Raw genomic sequence first — 23,069 nt, forward strand, 5'->3', positions numbered from 1 at the left:
TTAAAACAGTCATATAGTACCAACTTATGGTAAGACTGTCATAGATTATAACACCACCTTATTGACTCTCAGAGAATATTACCACCTTATTGTAAGACTTATAGATTTTAGCACCTTATTGTTCGACTTTCATATAGTACTGCCTTAATGTGAGACTGTTCAGTGTTGTACAATATAGCACTTTGTTGTAAGACTGTCACAGAGCATCACACCGCCATACTGTAATTGAGTATAGTACGACCTTATTGTAAGACTTATAGTATAGTACCACCCTACTGTGAAACTGTCAGAGTGTAGTACCACCTTACTGTGAGACTGTCATAGAGTGTAGTACCAACTTAATGTGAGACTGTTATATAGTGTAGTACTACCTTACTGTGACTGTCATAGAGTGTAGTACCACCTTATTGTAAGACTCAGTGTATAGTACCAACTTACTATGAAACTGTCCTAGAGTGTATTACCAATTTACTGTGAAACTGTCATAGAGTGTAGTACCACCTTACTGTGACTGTCAAGGAGTGTAGTACGACCTTACTGTGACTGTCAAAGAGTGTAGTACCACCTTACTGTGAGACTGTCAAAGAGTGTAGTCTCAACTTACTGTGAGACTGTCAAAAAGTTTATTCCATTGCTATAAATATTCATTTTAACACATCATTCAATTTGATTATTTTAAAAAGGACACACACAATTTATCACAAAAGCCTGCCAAATTAAGTTTTAGTGTAACATGTTACCAAGAGTGAACACAGGATACACTCACCGAGCAATACTGATGGTGTGATTTAAGGAAAAGCATGTGTTCCTGCAAGATACGTGTGCTTAATGGAATGCAAGATGTCATACATACATTGATGTCTTTTGGGAATATATAAAGCAGAGAGAGATATGAGTCTGGGAATGTGTGACTCCACCAAGTGATTTGGCCGGTTTTGGGGCAAGTATAGACTGGTAGTAGGAAGAGCAAAGACTTACGAATCTTGTAGAATGTTCTGGCTGGTGAAGGGAAGATTAAAAAATGTGAGCAGGAAAAGCAAAGATGTAGTGTTGAATTCTGGAACAATGAATGGTGTTGAATTGTGCCCACATTTAGATCTCAAATCATGACGAATATGTAAGTATATATACATACTGGTATGTATGGATGACAAAATGTTTATATTCATGGAGCCAAACTATGGAGTGATATTCAGATCAGGATACAAGTGGGAAAACTGACTTTGGAGAGTTCCTAATGTAGTACAATAAAATAACTGTACAATTAAAAGAGAGAGCTGGATAACATGACTTTGAAGCATTTTTCTATTAGTCTTATTATTTCAGTTATCATTTTATTATCATCATTTATTATTTCAGTTATCATTTTATTATCATCATGAGTGGTATTTCAAAAGTGAGTGTGAGCATTACTAGTGTTATATGCCAGCAAATGTGATGTTGTGTATTGTCCACTGTTTGTCTTTGTTCCTTGAGTGATTATCACCTGTCCTAAACACTCCTTGAGTGATTATCACCTGTCCTAAACACTCAGCCTCCCCATCTTAAATATCTGACTAAGTGTAGGGGAGTTCGTGATACAGTTATTATTTAAATATGACTGGATAGACTTAAAATAGATGATTCAAATGTACAAAAAGGCTACTGTTATAGTAATCTCAGTTTATTATGTATTTTCTTGAAAATAGCTGGAATCTTTTCTTCACAATGGTCTTTATGAGAAATTCTCAAAACAAATAAACATAAAATCTTCAAGCATTTCAAATGGGAAGTGTACAACACATTATACGTCAACATTATCTTTATTGTAGCCATCTTTATGTACAGTATTTGTATTTAATTTTTAATTCTCAAACATGTTTATCTTCCAACCTAGGACATCTTCACACATAGGAAAACTCAGAATTTTCTGATAATAGAACAAGCTTATCTGTTTAAAAAATGTTATGTACAAAAATCAATAATTATTTTATAGATTCATAAGTAAAATTAGAAGCTATCAGAAATTACATAATTTACAATTACTTTTAGCAAACACATGAAAATAAACATTTCATATTGCACTTCTCTCTCTCCGTCTTTCTTTCTGTCTGTCTGTCTGTCTCTCTCCATTGATAATAACGCCTTGAAAAAAAAACAATACACTATGTTCATGACAACATTCAGACCAAAACTGCAAACACACATACAAAGAAGATTAAAGAAACCTGAATCCAAGCAGTCTGCAATAATTCTAATTTGTAGAATCTATTACCATCTGGTTTAACAAATCCAGTAACTATCAAATAAAATTTGAATTTTATACATTTTACGGAAATAGTTAGGAACGAGAAGATCCTTTTGTTAATGTCACGATACTGGCTTTGAATCTTCAGATAAATTTTAATAGCGCTTTTAATTGATGCACAATGGTTGTATAACTTTTAGTTCACCCTCTTAGGAAGAACTAGAAGGACTAAGGGATGTATGAATAAAGAGTGCTGATTTGTTACAAATTGCCAATGTGACAAAATCTGTACATACTGATAATTCAAAACACTTTTCATTTGCTCTTCTGCTCTTCTTATAATGATCTTTTAAACAAATTTAGCAATTATCCACACAATCAAGGGGTATGAATTGTGTCCATAGCCAAGGCTCCCATAGCAACAGGTGGCAGAGTGATCTCTGGAAGAATTGTACATGTTGATATAGTGTCCACTTTATCTTCCAGGTGAAACAAATCATTGGTCAGGACACGCATGTGATTGGCAATATCCTGAAATTCAAATTACAGCATTTAGTTATAGAATACATACACATTTTAATTACATAAGGCTATAAACAGTTCACTGCTTTTTAGCATTATAATTATAGAAAGCAGCTGCTTCCCCCATCTCCATATTGCAGGGGCCCCTTTTTCAACTCACATTCACGTTGCTATAATGTAATGTCACTGTGTTTGAACTGCAAGAATACATTGAAAAACCTGGCTTTTATGAAAGAAAAATATCAAATTTTTGTGAATACATGGCTTGGAGGGTTAGGGTAGTACAGCACATTAAACTGGATCAATACCTGTCATGTTGGCTACCTCAGTGTATTCTTTGGAAGGCACTTAGTTTACATTTATTCTGCCTACATTATCCCCATAATGAATGAAAGTGCATTATAAATCAACCAATCAACCACAAACAGAATAAAAAAGAAATGAACACAAACAATGAGATACAGTTAATCAGATTTTGTTTTATGATCATAGGCAAATACCAATATTTCTCTACAAATATGAAATCTGATTTTTAAACATTTTTATTTTTTAAAATCTTTATTTCATATGGAGAATTGATCAAGGACTTCACTAAACATTAGGGGCCCCGAGAGGCCGAGTGGTCTAAAGTGCTCACCGTTCTGGATCACTGCCATTGCACCTCTGTCTGTGTGGGTTCGAGTCCAAGGCTCGGCTAGCATGGGTACGTGGGAAAGCCTGCCAGTAGTTTCTCGTGGGTCGGTGGTTCTTCCCTGGGTTTGCCAGGGTTCTTCCTCCACCATTTATACTGGCCACCATGTATAGCCTATCTTGTGCTGAAAAATGGTGTTAAACCCTAGAACAACAACAACAACAACTAAACATTATGAAACAATACATTTTAGCAAGTACCTTCAATAAGCATTTTCTACTCAATTTAAATCTGTAATGTTTTCAAATACAATATTGGTCGTACAGGATATCCACAATTTGTGGAAAAAAATTATATTTTTGTGAAATTTACATGAATTCGGTCTTTCTTTCTGGTGAAAAGGTATTCCAAATAATCACCTCTAACTGTTTATGTAAGGTTACACTTTATGTCCTGCTTTCATAACACTTAACAACTTGAGTGTGTACTCAACACAAACTGTTGTACCCTTTAACAAGTTTTACATCATATTTAGCATCTGAAGTTTGTTTTCCATTTGTTTTGATCAAACTCCAGCAAGCACTTTGTTGTTATTTAATAACACTTGACAAAGGAAGAGCAGACTGGTCTCAACTTATAATCACTTAAAACTAAAGTTCATAGGGTCACAGAATAAGTTAAAAACATGCTTTCAGATGATCAAATTAAGGGCATTAACATAAATTTATATATTTCTAAGAGCTTGATAAGTAAAAGATTTTCTGGGCAAGTAAATTTGTAAGATATTTGCCAGAGTGAACAAGTGGATATTTACAAATCTTTTTCAATCCATGTCCACACATTTTTCATGCTGTTTAAGATGTAAACATAGTGCAATGCTGCAATACCAATTTAGCCAGTGTGGTTTGAAAATATTCATCAACATCAGAAGATTTCATGTTGAAACTAAAAGTAAAACACTATGCAGAAGGAAGAAAGGATGAATGCAAAATTAAATACATTTTCATATCAGGTTTTGATTATTTTTATCATCTGTTGGCAGTGCATACATACATAAGGAATATAGTAATCTTTTATTAGTGCTGAATGGTCATTAATTTTCTTCATAGATGAGCTTTGAACTTTATTCTATTGTGTGATAAAATATATAATGGGATCTACAATTTGTGATGCAGTAGACAATTACCACTGTTGTCTGCTCAGCATACAAAACTAGTTAGTTTTCCTCCGAAGAATAATTTCTGTGGTCTATGTCACAAATTTTAATCCACTTTTAAATTAATTTGCAAATTATTCAAATAATGAGCAAAAAAGTTCCCTAAGATTGTATTTTGAACCCATCTATTTTGCAAAATACACATGCATTAAAGTAGCAATGGCAATACATGTATCCAGAATGGCAAAATATTATCAGTTAGGTGTTGACAACAAATATGGTCGGCACTTTGTTAGAGAAGGATAAAGTAAAAGATGTCTATACAGCTGTATCCTTTAACATCAACTTTCCTGGAAGATGTACTGACCCTGAACAAGTTTAACAGAATTTTATTCAAATGGTTTCAGAACTTACTCTTATCAGAAACAGAAATAAAATCTGTTTATACTTTTTTCTTGTGCTTTAACACTGTATGACTAAGAGGTAACTGTGGGAAATACGAATAGTGTCAGTCCAAAACAACTTAAGCACTCTATTTCAGGAATTTTATTTGAGTCAACTGTAATGGGAATTGACTATAACAAAAAGCTGCCTTTAAGTTTACTTGTAAACACCACCAAAAAATATTTCCGTTCTTTAGCAAAACTAAAACAGCCAATACAATTTTATAAAAAGGTCATTTAAAATTTTATTGAATGCAGAAAAGTGTATTTAAGGAGTGCAAAATAGCAGTCATCTCAAACAAACATTGTACAAAGCATTTTTTTTTCTGGTACAATAAAAACAAACCAGCATCAACAATCCAAAACATTCAAACAAAACCTATCTATATTACAGCAAAAATATCAAATATCAATTTTTATAACATTAGTTAAATCTGTTTTCTTCTCCATTTATGACAATAAATTTACAAACTAAATCTTTAAAGATATCTTTATAGGTGAAAACTGCAATTATTTAAATGGCTAATGTCTGAAAAATTCTACCTGCAAGGTTCCCTGTGTTTTCAGTAATTGTAATGTGTTATTATGCAGATCCCTAGCTGACAACGTGTATGCCTGTAATACGGTGTCCACTAGATGTCGGCGGAAAGCAATATTTCTCTCTCCTGCAAATACAAAAAAAAATTACTTTTACCTAAACTCTGTACAATTTACTTGATTACCAGGGAATTGTACATGATTATGCTACATAGATACTCACTTATAAGTTGAGAAAAGCTGTAAACAACACAGATCCTGATCTGCCATAGCATAATTCACCTGCAGATCTGGGTCTATGTTGTATGTTCTACTGATTACTCCTAACAAACTGCACAGAGCCAGATCTGCATGCGCATTATGTGACAACAGATCTGGGTCTGTGCAGTCTGCAGATGAACTCATAAGTGAGTATATATGGTACTTATTTCACAAATATGTTTAAAAATCATAAAATTGCTCCAAATTTATTTATTACGCAAGAAACATAACTTAACTTATTCTGGAATGTGAAATAAAAGAAATTTTGCAGTAAATTCTGTTTCTCCAAAAATACTTACCCAATCAAACTGACATTAGGAATTATTTTTCCTACCTCCACAATCCAGCCCATAGATTGGAAATAGACAGTCTGTTTATACCTTGTGTAGACAAAGGGAAGTAACTCTTACAGATTACCGCAGTATACACTCTGAATGCTGGATATTTTAACTTTAATTTACAAGGTTAATGGGACTGGGTAATGTATTTTATGGAGAAATAAAGGATTTCAGTAACTTCTGAATTAGTCACTCTGGCCTATTTCTGATCTAGAATGAAAAGACAACCACTACAAAATGTGGATTATGTCACATTACTCAAGGGTTTAAAAGGATATTTCTTGAAACGACAGAATAAATGTTCACTGAATAAAATTCAGCCCTTGTGTATAGGTTGCACATGTCAGTCAATAATCACATATAACAAAAATTAAGATGGTCAGCTGAAAAATCCAGTCTCCATCTAGGTTTGAATCCTTACATAATCTAAAGGCCACATAAAAGCTTGTCCCACCAAGTTAGGCATCTGGATAGAGAGTATACTGTGGGCATTAATCTCATAGATTGATTAAAAATGTATATTTGTTGGTAAACAATATTTTGGTTTTAACATTTTAATATTAATAATAAAAATAAAAATAATAATAATTCTTATTATTATTAAGAATTAATATTATTAAGAAGAAGAAGAAAAATAAATGTCATAAAATTCATAATGACAATGTATAAAACTAATATAGATCTAAAAGATTTAAATGTCATTCAATTCACTGCCAACACTTAGCATAAATGCTTAGATAGGAATCAATCATCCTGACGTCCTTTTATATGCAATGAAAATCAAATGAGATTGTGTGTCTGTGATTTGGATTTTTAAGGTCACTTTAAGCAATTTTTAGTCATATTGCTATGTAGTCTGCAGTGTGGCAGTTTATAGTGATGTCTAGCACTAAGGCATCATACTGCAGACATGTAGCATCATGTTGCACCCAGTCACATTATCATGACACCAGGCTGACCAGCCCTAATACTAACCTCTTAATGCTGAGCACCAAGCATGGCAGCTGTTAGTACCATTTTTATAAGTCTTTGGTATGTTTCGGCCAGGATTTGAACCCATGACCTGTCATCTGAGGTAGACACTTGAACTACCTAAGCTACCAAAGTGGTCTTGAAGCCAATTAATATAAATTAGATTAACTCCACTTACGACAAATTATCAGTTCATACGTACGTAATTATAAAACAAAATGGGTTTCAATAAAGCTATTGTTTTCAGCAGTTAAGTATAAAATGTAATTAGTAATAACATTTTCCTCATGTTCCATTTGCTCAGATAGTACTTGTGAATAAAACAAAATATTTTGTGAGAACTTCTTTCATTCAGGAAATGAATATCAGAATCAGACACTATAAAAGGCAAAAAGCTGTGACATTTTATTTCTTGAACTTTAATGCTTTCATATTTCTAAGACGTTTGCAAATTTCTTTGACTGCATCAAGTGTTACTGAGTAGTTATTATTATAAATGGATATATGTGCTTTCTGAAGTAAAGACAGACACAAACAGTAGGTTTACATTTATTACTCAAGCACCAGAGAGCAAAAGCATATAACATCTAACCAATACATATCATTATGTAGGCTATACTAATTGGTTTAATTTGCAATCATATCCTTTCATTGCATTGTTGTAAGAAAGTGTGAGTGATGATAGTAAGAAAAATCCATTTCCAAAACTAGATGCACCCATAAGACATGCATGGTACTGTATTTGTTCTTGGCTGTGTTCAGATTTAGTTGGAGAGAAGGACTAAGTTCATTATAAATTAACTGTAATGCTTCTGTTGATTGTTGATTAATAGCAAAGGTAATGTTTCTTCAGCAACAGGGAATTAAACATCAAAGTTTTTATGTTATTAAAGGCATGTTTACCAAAATGAAGTCGTTACTCAGCTGAAACCTTACAGCTTAAGTCTATTTTAGCAGTCCTGTGTACTCCTAATCACAGACAATAGTTGACATGGACCAATTGCTATAATATCCCATTACGGATGTAATTTCAGCTTTCACATTATAGCAACACATTATAATGAGGGAGAGCTGTATCAATTTTTCACACTATAATAAAGATTACAATATTGTCCATACTCCTAATCACAGATAATAGTTGACATGGACCAATTGCTATAATATCCCATTACGGATTAATTTCAGCTTTCACATTATAGCAACACATTATAATGAGGGAGAGCTGTATCAATTTTTCACACTATAATAAAGATTACAATATTGTCTGTACTCCTAATCACAGACAATAGTTGACATGGACCAATTGCTATAATATCTCATTACGATGTAATTTTAGCTTTCACATTATAGCAACACATTATAATGAGGGACAGCTGTATCAATTTTTCACACTATAATAAAGATTACAATATTGTCCATACTCCTAATCACAGACAACAGCTGACACGGACCAATTGCTACAATAGCTCATTACGATGTAATTTCATAGATAATGGGAGGAATACTACTGTCACTTTAGAAGAATAACTATTTATTTGGTTCATAAATTTAAATATAGAATCCATAAAATCAACAAACATTTATACCCCCCACCCCATAGTCAAATTCACAGCATCTTATCTAATTGTGACTTACTCAATTTCTTGTGCAGCAATCTGAAATAAAAGCAGAATTTTCATTATTGTATTCATTAAATGAAGTGAAATTTAAAGTGTAAAATGTAGTTAATACTGAGATATCGGAACATGAAAGCAATTAATCAAAAGATAAATAAAACAAGATGAGTCAGCTATTACACCCCCCCCCCCCATTCAAAATGCCTGCTAGGAGATTGATGGACATTGAAGAATTTGTCAAACATTTCATATTGAAGAAGTTTTGTACTAATGAAGTATACAGTGATGTGATAGGTATCATGTGTGTGTGTGTGTGTGTGTGTGCATCTTTAATTTGTATTAATGCATTTGTAAAATTTAAATTGTTTTGACATGGATGGGCAACAGCAAAAGTACAAGTCTGCATGCATTTTTCTGTGTATAACCAAAATATTTCAAGAGGAATCAAGAAGCTGATATGTATCTTAGAAATATTTTGATTTTGCTCAAGAAATGAAAGGGCACATGACTGAGGGATTCAAAGAGAGATATAAGAAAATCTTCAGAATACTGAAGCTAACAAGTTCTGCTAGCAGAAGATTGGGAGGGAAAATTCCACTGTCCGGTAGAATAGGACAAACTTATGTCAGGAAAGTAGACAATTTAAGGATCTCTGAAACCCTGAAGAGATACATTCAAAATACTAGTCAGATACTAAGTGTGGGAGTTCTGGAGTTTCTTCAATAAACAAGTGTTAATGACAGATGCAGACAGACCAAAGGAGAAAAGCATCAAAATATTGAAATTGAAGAATTACCTATAGCAAAAGGTACATCTTGGCCACTGGTCTAATATGTGTACCAAGGCACATCTTGGCCACTGGTCTAATATATGTACCAAGGCACATCTGGACCACTAGTCTAATATGTGTACCAAGGCACATCTGGACCACTAGTCTAATACATGTACCAAGGCACATCTGGACCACTAGTCTAATATGTGTACCAAGGCACATCTGGACCACTAGTCTAATATATGTACCAAGGCACATCTGGACCACTAGTCTAATATGTGTACCAAGGCACATCTGGACCACTAGTCTAATATATGTACCAAGGCACATCTGGACCACTAGTCTAATATGTGTACCAAGGCACATCTGGACCACTAGTCTAATATATGTTGTTGTAGTTGTTGTAGAGTTTAACGCCATTTTCCAGCACACGATAGGCTATACATGGCGGCCAGTATTAATGGTGGAGGAAGAATCCGGGAAATCCCCGGAAAGAACCACCGACCCTCGAGAAGCTACTGGCAAGCTTTCTCACATACCCACATTGCCCGACTCCTAGACTCGAACCCACGCAGACAGAGGTGAGATGGCAGTGATCCGTAACGGACAGCGCTTTAGACCACTCGGCCACTTGGGGCCCCCCCTAATATATGTACCAAGGCACATCTGGACCACTAGTTTAATTTGAGTTCCATGATGACATAAAAGGCACAATGGCTCAACGTCCGACCCCCTTCGACATCCACAGCGGGGTGAAACAGAGCTGCGTCCTTGCTCCCATGCTCTTTGGCATCTTCTTTGCCATCCTGCTCAAGCACTCCTTTGGGATGTCCACAGAAGGGATCTACCTGCACACGCAATCAGATGGCAGACTGTTCAACATGGCATGACTGAAGGAAAAGAAGCAACATAAGGGACATACTCTTTGCATTGGAAAGGCATCAACAACTCTCTCCAGGTTGTCACAGAGAGTGTAGAACAACAGCATGCTGACCCTGAACACTAAGATCTCTGTGTACCATGCCTGTGTGCTAAGCACTTTCTGTATGCCAGTGAAAACTGGACTCTGTACACTTCACAAGAGAAAAGACTGAGCGCCTTTCACATGCGATGCCTTGAATGTGTACTCGGAATAACCTAGAGTGAACATGCCACGATTCCCAGCATGGTCACATTCCTCTGCCAACATCGCATCATAGCCATAGCACATGCTGCACAACCACCAACCGAGATATCTCTCGTGGGTGCACTTCCATCGTCCCTTGAGACTAACGGATGCCAACAACAACATTCCACCCCAAACTCTGAAATTTATGGACATATGAAATTAACATATGGTCAGGATAATTTAATAGCAACTTTAGTTAATGTTGCAGTTCATATGCTAAAACATGTACTTGTAATCTTCAAATAAAATTAGACTATTTTATGACACACACATATCTTTATTGCTTGGTAATAATAGTTTGAGAGAATGCAGTATTTCAACAAGAATAAAATACATGTACTGTAACTGTCAGGTACTTTGAATTCTGACTTTGAAAGCTGGTCATTTTTCACAAACCTATTATGATAAACTACCTTCCTTGTGTATAAGTGTGTTTCGAATTTTTAATATAGCTTTAACAATTCTGCAGTCATATCGCTATGATGTCTCACCCAGTGACATTTTCCTGACAACAGACCAACCAGTCCTAACACTAACCTCTTAATGCTGAACATTAAGCAAGGCAGCTGCTAGTACAAGTTTCAGAAGTTTTTGGTATGACTCAATCAGGGTTTGAACCCACGACCTCCCACATCCGAGGCAGATGGTCTAACTACTAGCCCACCAGAGTGGTCTACTATTCGTCTTGAGAAACCACTTTTTGTTGCAGAAGGGGTGGTCTCTCAACACAGGTTTTACCATATAAACCTATTTGGTTTGATCCATGCTGTACTTCCATGGATGAGATCATTGTTCCAAAAGTGACAGCACAATTAATTCACTATCATCAACCATATTTCAAGTTTCTAAGATTAAAAAAATCTTAAAGACTGCACCTGAATGCAAAAATATAAATCTCTTATAAACAGAATAATTTACATGAAATTTCTTCCCTTCAGTCCATTTTTATGTTTCTGTACTTACGTATCATATTTTGGCTTCACTGTATCCTGATGTGGGCTGGTAGGGGATTGTGGAAGTCCTATGTTAGTGATATCTGCCTTATCACCTTCACTGTTTGGGTGGACTGAAAGCAGATGTGCCAAAGTTCATATATTTTGAAACGTCAACCTTCATAGCATGCCTTGTGGGACATTTTCATATTTGTTATGTTTACGTATGTATTATAGAATCGTGTACCTTATGACCAACTAATGAGGTATGTATGCATGATTAGTGTTCAATGGCACATAAACACATCCCTGGTTACATGATGATTAGTAAGTTTGGGTCTTGCCAGTAAGACACGCAAAGATAAAGCCAAAATAAGGCAAATACTTAAAACACAAATTCCAATTTTTGATATCTGCACTCTTTTAAGATGTCCAAGAATTCTATGTTGGAGCAAGACAGTGGAATTCATCTCAGTGAAAAATGGTTGCCTCCAGTAGTTGCCTCTTAGAACATTGGGGCATATTCTACGTACCAAATCTGAGAAGGGCCTTTGGCCAATGTTGTTTGCATTGAGGCTTATTCTACATACTGTACACAATCTAATAGGGACCTATGGCAAATGGAGGGTGCAATGGGGCCTACCGGTATTCTACATACAAATCTAACAGTCGCCTATGGCAAATTGAGGGTGCAATGGGGTTCATTCTATACACAAAAGCTAACACAGTCCTATGCTAAATGGAGATCTTAGATTAATCACTGTGGAGGAGAAGGAAACAAGTGCATCCAGAAAAATTTACCAGAACATATAGCAATGAATCATTTGAAAATAATCCAGAAATTTGTGACAAATTTAATGTCAATTGATTTAAGTAAATATGTAATTAAAGCTCTTCACAGCTATTCCAAAGCAGGGTTTGAAAAATCTCTAAAGAAAAACAATTACCCAGTCTGGCAAGTACCATACTTTTTTATTTACCCATAATAAATCTTACTCAACTAGCTATTAAAGAAATATAAAAGATGTTAACATCCTAAATTCAATCATGTAAGATTGTTTTCCAGAACATATAATGTTACCCTTCTATCACCAGAAAATATTTAAAAACTTAGACCAGTCTGCTCTCTGTCTGGCAAGTGTTTAATTGCAATTAAGAGTGAGATCAAAGCACTAGTATTAGTTTAATCAAAATAAATGGAAAACAAACTTTTGGTAGAAAGTATGGACCTTTTAATAAACAAAGTCTGCAATATTCTCAAATGAAACTCCTTTTCATTAAAAAGCCATCTGTTCTGAATTAACACTTGCCACTTAGATTTGGAATAGTGAATTAGCAACCATTGCACAGGATGCTGTCTGGTGATCATAATAATCAAACAATTGTGTGTAGTGTAGCTTTAATTGCATTTTATTCTACAAGTATGCTGCATAATTATAATATTCACACTTGATGGGTAAGGAGTATATTGAACAATCCACAAATTTTTCTAAAATGACTTTACTGTTTTCTTCATTTTTCTTGTTTTCAATGAGTTACGCTCTGCCCACATTTAACATCATTTGCCAAGAAAAAAGCTCATGCAAACTTTATAATGATCACATGATTTTTATCTTTAAAATGAGAAAATAAATGTCAAATTTGAACTGATCTAACACATGCTGTTATATCGTTTATTTTCATGGGGTTCTATTTTCATGGTTTCATATAAAAAGACATTTTCATGGGTGCTTAAATTTATGGTTTTCTATGTCAACGTTTGCATATTGGTAGTCATTTTTTAAATTGTTTAATCTCTACAAATACCTCAAATAAATAATGCAAAATAATAAAAATATGCTGATGCAAATGGCAATCGCATGATCAGTCAAAAGAATACTACCACATGGATAGAAACAAATCAAAGACCTGGCAAGTTCAACACTTACACAGGGCCTCCGCTAGGCTTAACATTCGTCACCAAATGCGAAAGAATTTCGAAAGTGGTGCTACTTTTTACTGGCGACAAAGTTTTATAAACTAAATTTTTAATTTTTCATCGGTATAAATGACTCGGACCACTTAATACCTGTTTTCACTATCTTCGGCAGACAGTGGATTATGTTAGTAGATGACGAATAAGATGTTATTCAAACATGATTGAAGCTAACCGCAAGCTGTTAGTCAGTTTTTAGAAGCAATTAAATGTGATTAATAGGAAATAAGGAATGACCAGGGGATATACTCTATTGTTGAACAGGCTGGCAAAATGATTCAGTGTCATTTTCACATTAATTTTTGTTTGTTGCAAACTGTGAGTGTGAGATGCATTTGGGACTGCTTGGATTATTTACTGAGATAAGACGTTTTTGTTGTCCAAACTTAACTGAGTAACAAAGGATGCTGCTAGAGGTGGCGCTTTACAGTTGCGTATTTTGCATAGGGTTAGGATTTTAAAGATAAAGAATTTCCCCAGCTTTCCTCACTGGTTTTACTGGCTATTTAAAAAAGACATTGTATATCTTAGGTATAATTCAAAGAACCATTAATTGTTGTTGTTGTTGTTGTAGGGTTTAACGCCATTTTTCAGCATGCAATAGACTATACAAGGTGGCTAGTATTAATGGTGGAGGGTCGGTGGTTCTTTCTGGGGATTTCCCAGATTCTTCCTCCACCATTAATACTGGCCGCCATGCATAGCCTATCGTGTGCTGAAAAATGGCATTAAACCCTATAATAACAACAACTAGTGTTTAAATACCTTATGAATTTTCTCATCTCTCTGCATCCTTACCTTTCTCTTACTTTGAATTAAGGCAGTGGGTGCAAATTACCTGATTCCTTTATAATATTATAATATGAGTTTATTGAAACAATATCAAATGTTTAATAACTTTTTCCAAGTGTTAAAATAAAACAAACATGTAAAAGCTAATATTTTATTACGAGGTTACAGTATTGACATTGAATTATCAAATATTAGCAGCTTTGTTAATCTGAAGGAATAAAACACATTAAAAAAAATGGGTGGCAGTGGACATCCACATACACCACTCCCTCGATAACTTGCGCCCTGATAACTTGTGAACCCGCTTATAATGCGGTGTCAGGCGTGGATCCCATTTTATAAACCCGAAAATACCCACCCCCAAATTATCCCTATTTGTTGAAGAGAATCGCGATCAAAATTGGTAACGGAAACTTTGATGTATTGCTTGTTTTATCGTTGAAAACGGTAGATAGGACCTGGAAATTTTAATCAACACTATGAAATATCAAATTTAAAAATAACTCATACAATTTTTTACATTTTCTTTCCAAACGACATTCCTAGTACACCGCAATTAATGACATGTAAGGAAATTTTGATCCATGTAAAAGTCAATTACGCTGAGCGGAGGCACTACTTTAACAAAAAAATACAAATTAAATAATTTTTTAATCAACTGAAATTTGTATTCTAGTTCCATCTTTTAGTTCATTCTAAGTGTAATCATCATAAGTGCAATGTGTCTTCTTGTTATTAAATGTAAAATGCATCAATCTACCGTAACAGCTATGTCCGCGAGCGTTTATCTGAGAACCCAATTAAGTGCCGACTGTGTTTTGATAACTGACTTGCGGAAGTATTTGTTGTATTGCTGCACTGAATTAAAAGCTGGCCCCCTTTATATTATCATGTTAATTATGTCTTATGAATAAAAAAAAGGAGGTGGAATAAAAGAAAAGTTAAAAGGCACAAAAATCGGACTAACTTACAATCTAGCGGCTTTGGTCGTATGTCGGGTGAACTCACTTCATTTGATCAATTGAACACTGTAATACACGTTATTGTGCATGTAACAGAAACTAACTTAAATTATCTGACTCTTTCATAACTGTGACCAAAGATAACAAGGCAGCAAAGCGAAAAGAATACTTTGTAAAATAAAGAGCTTGATTTCACAGATACAGACCATTGTGGGCAAGTGAGTTTCAGAGAATTCTTGAAATGGCATTTAGAGATATCCTCAGGGATGATAAGAAATTTCATTATTACGACCAATGAAATCACGACATTAACACTGTACTAATTGAACAATAAAAAACTGAGTTTCGACGTAGACGGGTCATGAAGTAAATGTCACATGTTTTTGGAGAAAAAAAAAGGAATCTTGTTTGGTGGTGTATCAACAGTTAGTCTAGTTCCCAAATTGTGAACAACCGATTTGGCAAGATACTATTAAATACCACTATGGGAACCAGACTCATCAAGAAAACAAAAAGCAGTGACGTTAATACGCAGATTTTTCGTGTACACGTGATGGTTGTTCAAACCAGTTGGAACGATCTTTCATATGTTGGATATTTTGATAATTTTTTATATTTAAACAGAATAATGAATAACTTCATTAGAAAAAGCGCATTATTAAAAATTATTATCGATGTGATTGTAAAATGAGGATTCAGTCATTAAACAGCCCAGTTCCCTAATGCCGCCCCCCTGACAACTTATGTTTTTTTTAATGTCAAAGTGATTTTTTTCAATTTCTGGAGGTCCCTTGGTAACTCGCGCCTTGCTTATAGTGTGGTCTATGTTTGTGGACCCTGTTGTGCACGAGTTATCGAGGGAGAGGTCTATGTGGCTAATTTTTCATTAGGGTCTTTTAATTCGTGGTTTGGGGCAACAAGAAACCTTCAATATTGGTCCACCATGTAAGCTTTTGATACTACAGTAAACAGACTGCCTTAAATCAGACAACTATGGTACCTGTTAAAGGAGGTAAACTTTGCTGATTTTCGCCGTCTTCATCCTCGGATTCAGAGGCCTCCCCGGATACAACTATACCATGACTAGGTGACTGAAATGAAAACAATATACATATACTGTTCTAACAGAACTGTCACAGCACAAGTACCATATATGCACTCTTAAATACCAAATCAAACTACAAACAGACTCAGATCTACACTGCAGATCTGGGTTGATGTAGTTTGCAGTTGGACTCTTTTTATAAGTGAGTATACACAGTAATTACACATAAAGGGCATTTGTAATAGAGCACTTAAAGCTGGCATTTGCCAAAATGTACCTTTTATCAAGTGCATAAACAGTAGTCATGGAAACAAACTAACCTATTATTTTGTGTAATATAATGTGCTGCAAATACAAATAAATAGATGCCTTGTGTAGTTTATTGCAGAGAATCATGAAACAATCAATAGTCAAAACCTAGATAATTCCACCAACTTATAAGAATATCATTTCAAATAAATCAATATTTCATTTTTGACAGTAGTCTTATCTGAATTCAAATTTCATGAATGTTGAATGAGAAATAACTACCAAATTTGATTAACTGTGTACTGTAACAATGAATTAAATGATGACCATTATGATTGCATTCTGACTAATATGTTTTTCAAATGACTTCATAATTTATCTTTCCTCCAATGCAAGTACTTTCTAAATAACGAGTATGGAATCAACCAACAGATTTTTAATTGGATGCCAATTCAATAACTGACAGTGGTTAAGTCAGCTCTGCCCAGGTTAACATGTCATCTATCACTAGTTCACAAAGCTCTGTTTATCAGCTCTACACTGTCCTACATCAAGTGGGAAAATGGAGCAATTGGAAAGAGAATTATGTATGTACCAAGATTTAAATGTTTTTGAATTGTTTTTCAATGTGCATGACAACAATACCAGCTTGCATATCACGCTTACACCAAGAATAAGAACTATTAATGTATATTCAGTTGAAATGTCTAGTTTATAACAAGAAGAGCCATTTTAATAATTAATGTTACTTTTAAACGAAGATATTAAATGCTTGGAAGTATGTAGCTTTCTTACTACATATATTACATATACTTCTCACAAAAAATTTAGTCCCAATCTGGAAAGGCCACCTGTCTTATAAGGTCACTTTCCTGGAGCAGAAGGGTGGTCATATAAGAGGGGGACCACAGTACTTATATAATGAAAGCATTTAGATGTTGTTAAAAAGTATGTAATTGGTTTTTCAAATCAAATGAGTTGGGTTGTTTTGCACACAGAAAATGTACGTTATTCGATGAATGCACAATATTCATAGATCTCACATTGTGGTTTATGGACCAACAATGGAAAGAAGCTCATAATTTTTTAATACAGATATTCAATTGCACCATACATTTCTGTAACAGTTGTCAATACATGTACATTATTAAAGTAAACTGATATCACACATTTTGGCCCTATATCATGTATTAAATCGAAATGAGACTTTCTGATTGCCACATATCTGATCACGATTTGTAACTCTGTGTTTCAAAATTATTTTCTACCAAGCTTTTTATGTCTTGTGATTTACACTAGGAAAACAAAGGTTTGGAAAATATGAATACATGTGTGCTGTTATTCTAGGAATGCATTGTAAATTGAACTGTTAACTTTGTCAGCCACTGTAAGCAATTTTGTTGTTGTGTAATGTTTCTTGTTGAAAAGTGAATATTTATGTATGCATTTTCTTATAGTACCAGTATGCATGTTTTGATAGTTCACTGCTTATCTGCTGGTTATTTTAGGATTACATCCCACATTATTCTATTAACATTGACATTCATTGTGTGCAATATTGTTGTGTTGTAAGGTTTCTTGCTGAAAAGTGAATATCTCTGTATGCATGTTTTTATAGCTCGGTACTTATTTGCGGCTGTTATTCTAGAACTGCATACTAAATTGTACTGTTAAATTTATCTAACAGCCATTATGTGCAATATTATTTGTAGTGTAAGGTATATGTGTATAATTTGATATTAGAATCTAATATTCATATATTATCACTAAGTGTTCAGGGTTCACCCTGGGCTTTGCCAATGTTGCAACTGCAATGTTTTTCGGAGACATGCAACTGCAATTTTTTTTGGAGACGACCTTTTTGGCTGTTTAATTTGTATATACAATCATGGACTTTGAGTGGAGATATTCAAAGGGACCATGACAGGAACCCACAAACTTGGATGCACAATGCACTGGAATCTGCTACGTAAACAAATCCTTTATTCATATTGACAAACTCATCTTTACAGTGCATTGTTATATCATAATCCGTTTATATTGTCATCTGGCCTAAGTACTATATGCTGTGATACACTCAGTCATGCTACTGGACTATACCTACAATCGACTGACCTCTGAAGACACGAATAGAAACAGCTACAATTAATTGAAGGATGGCTAAACCTTCTGTTTTTTAAAATTAAAAAAATGTACCAATAAAATAGTTTTGCAGAAACTTCACAGAAAATAGATTATTTTTGAAGTACCGATTGCTGTTTATAAATACAAAGCAAATGGCAAAAATCTCAATCACAATTATATACTGTACACAGTGCAACTTTATCATGGGTAAATGAAAGTTTACTGTTGAGTGTTCATCATCTCATCCTATGAGTAAGTTAACAAAATCAAGAGCATTTGGATTTAGTGCAAATTCATCAGACTACACAATCAATTAACCTGATGTTATACCTGACAGTCCAACATCATTTGCATGCAGTGATGATAGTAATACTTCAAGTGCAACACCACATTATGATGAACGGGTCAAAACTTCAAGAAAATTTAAACTTGGGTGTATGTGGCTGAGATATTTGATACAAAGTTAAAGCAGATGTTCTGTGATATAAGTATCAAGGCACAAGTCATCAATTCATTTACAACTGGTCGTGATATTTTGAGTGTGTCACCAAACATGAATCCAGGCAGGTAATATATGTTGATTTTGCTCATTGATCTGTTACTTTTGCCATCAATACCATGTGACGTCTCAAGGGACTTAAACTATGCAACAAGAAATAATAAAAAACACAAGTTTTGCACAATTGAAAATAATTTCTCAAAATACAGGAGTTTAAGAATTAAATTAACTTACAGCATGGTGAATAAATTCCTATTTCCTAAAAGTCCATTTATTCCAATTGTTCCAAGAAATCCGAATATATTCCAAAAATAAATGCCCCTTCTGTGTTGAAGTTTCAAATGCACAGAAAAATTTCCAAACAATTAAAATAGTCGCTGAATATATTTAGTTAATACTGTTTATTCTAGTGTGTCATGCAAAAAATAAATCTTTTCAAAAACCAAGTTGGGAGATTGAATGCGAATACCCACAGATTAGGACCTACCATCAGGAAGTTTTTTGAGACATATTTAAGCATGGTTTTCACTAAATAGTCACAGATTTCTGAGGTCCAATACACGTGAAATTCTCAAAGGACATTTCATTTCTCCCTGTGGAGAGCGTTATTCACCCTCCCACGTGCCCCCATTTCATATTATGATCAACTGTACCCAAACTGCACAATAGCTAAAGGTTAGACTCCAGCATCCTTGACATACTTCAAATACTTGCAATAACGGTACCTACAAGTCACACAATATATAGCAAACATCTATTTAAAGCCTAAATTATATCAATAAAAATAATATATGCATACATATGTATTAAGGATTCTGAATGTATGTGAAACAGGAAAAGGATCAAGTCTTCACAAACGAAAATATTTATCCATCATAAATCAATGGTCGTTATTTAATTAGGGCATTACCATGACAAAGTAGCCATGCGCAAGCCAAAGTGGGTTACATAAACTCTTATTCAGTCTTTATATTTTATAACCAAGATAATGATTCGCTTTACTTCAAATATTTTCTTTCACAATTGATATTTGCCATATTTGAACTTTTTCACATTCAGTAACATGCAATATTTTCTTCTCTGTTCCTTTTACAAAGAACAAGTAGTAGCATGTCGCAATTAATTTCATTATCTCTCAAGTATGTTTGTGATATACTGCACAATGATTCTCTACTACCCATTATTTATAGATATTTCACAATAAAACAAGGATCTGATATTTACATATTTGTTATTTTTAATAGACATGGTACTAGTAAAATTAGTAACTGATAAATAGGCAGTTTCGTTTTGGGTCGGGACTTTTAAGCATTAGTCCGTTTTGGTTGTTGGCTTTCACTGGTCATGCACGGGAATGCCATACAAATATAATTACATTAATTATATATACTGTATATTGTAATTAATTATAAATATATTATGTACATGGCAACCGTGCGAATAGTCTTCCAGGAATAGCAGAGAACTCGCCCCATGGAGAACTCACCTTGGGAGAACTCATCCCATGTTGGTCGGAGAATTCGCCCCACTTAATCTAGAGAAGTCGCCCCAAGTATAATATATATTATTTCCGAGATGTCGCCACATGGTTGTTAAGGCTTTATTTATTGTTGTTTTTCTTCAACTTAATAACTTATTAAATCTATAAAATGTGAAATTTTTTCAAGTTTTCCATTTGATCAACTCCGCTTCTGTACATAACGAAAAATAATTGATTTTTGTAAAGTGCTTTTACGCTGGTTTTATTTGATAAATTTAGGAGACTATAACATTTATTAATTATACGACGTAGATTAGATAATGAAGGATTGGACTGTATTGTGAAAGGAATTACATATCTCTCTATTTTACATTCTGCTGTGTTTAAAGCCTGATGTTGAGTAATAATATGGGCTTTGTTCAGCGCAGAATGAACTATATGTGTAGGATAATTTCTATTTTGTAAATATGTTTGTAATTTATTCAACGAATTTTGTAATTGACAATCATTTGAAATAATGCATCGGTATATTTTCGACTGGCTATATGGTATACCGTTTTTACATGACATAGGATGACATGAATAATATTCCACATATTTGTGGATATTAGTTTCCTTGATATGAATATTTGTTGAGATAGTGCAATCAATATTTTATATCACCTTTACATCTAAAAATTAAACATGCGTACTAAATGCAGTATAAGTAAATTTAATTGTCGGATGAAAATGATTTAGGCGATCAATAAACTTTTTCAGTTCTTCGGCCGACTGCTTCTAGATATAAATATGTCATCGAAAATTCTGAACCAAGAGATGATTAAACTTTTCGTTTTGAAGAAAACAACTTTCAAATTTACCCATGAAAGGAAAGAGTATGAAGGAGCCATATTAATATCCATTATTTGTATGTAATTCATATTATTAAATTGAAAATAAGTATTTTCCATGATAAGTTTATTATTATATGAATATCTTCACAAGAAAGTGTGCTATTGCTGGGATTGTTATCAAGAAAATATTTACATGCTTCAATACCAACTGCATGCTGAAAGTTGGTATATAGTGATGTTACATCTAATTATACCAAGGTTGAAATTAACAGATAGCTGTGGAATAGACTTCAACTTTGTAATGAAAGTTGTTGTATCTTTAATGTATGATTTAATTACGAGTTTTGGGTAATATGTAGAATTGAGGTGTACGCATATTAAGAGGGAAAGTATCAAATTCCTCATATACAGAATTTTTTTTTTTTAGCCATCTCATTAATACATGTTGAAATTGTCTATTTAATTTCTATTGACGGATCTTCAACAATATGTTTGTAGTAGTATTCATCATTTAATTGACATTCAACTTCTTTAACATAATCTTCTTGATTCTTAATAATAATAGTGTCTGACTTATACTCCTTTTTAATCACTGTACTGTCGTCATTCATTAGATCATATAAAGACTTCATTTCGTCTTAAGCATATTACTATGTCATTGCTTTTTATGATTACCAGTTAATATCTCTTTTGTGAACGCGTATAAATAAACATGTAAATATGAATCACGTAAAAGATGTTTTAATTCTGTTATCAAAAGGTTATCCGAGTTTTGGGGCGACTCCTCCAACCACTCTGGGGCGACTTCTCCAGATGCGTTGGGGCGAGTTCTCCATGGGGCGAGTTCTCTGCATACCGTCGTCTAGTCATCCAGATAAAGTACATGGTGGCCGTGTAAATTGTATCTTCCAATTTTTTGTTTTATAGGTGAACTGCGGCAGTGGGAGTTTAACTTGTACTTTAGACTTAAATTCTATGCCTTGTCAATTCAAGACTCAAAATATGAAGTTACTTTTTGCACAGGAGGTAAATTACTAGAGCTGACATCTTCATCATCAGATTCGGGTGCCTCGCCCTGTACAACGGTAGGAACTCTCCTTGTTTCATCCATATTCTCTTCCTAACTTTCCACCTACGTCTCCAAATTGTTATACAAGAGTTTTGTCCCATGTACGTGGTGACTGCTTTTCACAAATACGTAGATGCAGAGTAAGAGGATCCGGCAGACGTCGTCATTGATGAACTCACGGTACTAATAATAAAAATGTGTGTGTGTGTGTGTGTGTGTGTGTGTGTGTGTGTGTGTGTATATATATATATATCTGGTTAGGATTGGTTGAGAATGAAAGTAGGATTGAAGTTTTTATAAATGTTTTTAGAGCTTCTTCCTGCTATAACTGACGAAATAGAGACATTGTTGTAATGATGGAATTCATAGTTTCGATTTGACATAATCCCTGGTACTCAACCAGTCAAACACCTACCTATCTGACTCAGATGAGTAGGTGATGACTCAGTTTTTATCCGTTAGCACC

The 23,069-nt window shown here is 34.1% G+C and overlaps 1 protein-coding gene across 1 annotated transcript; it reads right to left on the reverse strand.

The window, feature by feature from the left end:
• Window positions 1-1,647: 1,647 nt before the first annotated feature.
• LOC149786482 (uncharacterized) lies at window positions 1,648-22,705 on the reverse strand. Its single transcript, XM_089976939.1, has 6 exons — window positions 22,547-22,705; window positions 16,305-16,395; window positions 11,607-11,709; window positions 8,723-8,742; window positions 5,523-5,644; window positions 1,648-2,758 (listed from the first exon to the last, which is right to left on the reverse strand). The coding sequence occupies exons 1-6, from the start codon at window positions 22,643-22,645 to the stop codon at window positions 2,606-2,608; spliced, it is 588 nt and encodes a 195-aa protein (XP_089833065.1). The 5' UTR covers window positions 22,646-22,705; the 3' UTR covers window positions 1,648-2,605.
• Between the last annotated feature and the right edge of the window lie 364 nt (window positions 22,706-23,069).

The sequence above is a fragment of the Sinohyriopsis cumingii genome, chromosome 12 (genome assembly GCF_028554795.1).
Source record: "Sinohyriopsis cumingii isolate HCF-2022 chromosome 12, ASM2855479v2, whole genome shotgun sequence".
NCBI lineage: Eukaryota > Metazoa > Mollusca > Bivalvia > Unionida > Unionidae > Sinohyriopsis > Sinohyriopsis cumingii.

Excerpts from the sequence above, each read along its gene's own strand:
- LOC149786482 (XM_089976939.1), bottom strand. The coding sequence starts at position 22,645 with ATGGATGAAACAAGGAGAGTTCCTACCGTTGTACAGGGCGAGGCACCC. Across the intron at positions 5,645-8,722 it reads ATTGCTGCACAAGAAATTGA|GAGAGAGAAATATTGCTTTC; the intron begins GTAAGTCACAAT and ends TTGTATTTGCAG. Across the intron at positions 2,759-5,522 it reads AAACACAGGGAACCTTGCAG|GATATTGCCAATCACATGCG; the intron begins GTAGAATTTTTC and ends TTTGAATTTCAG.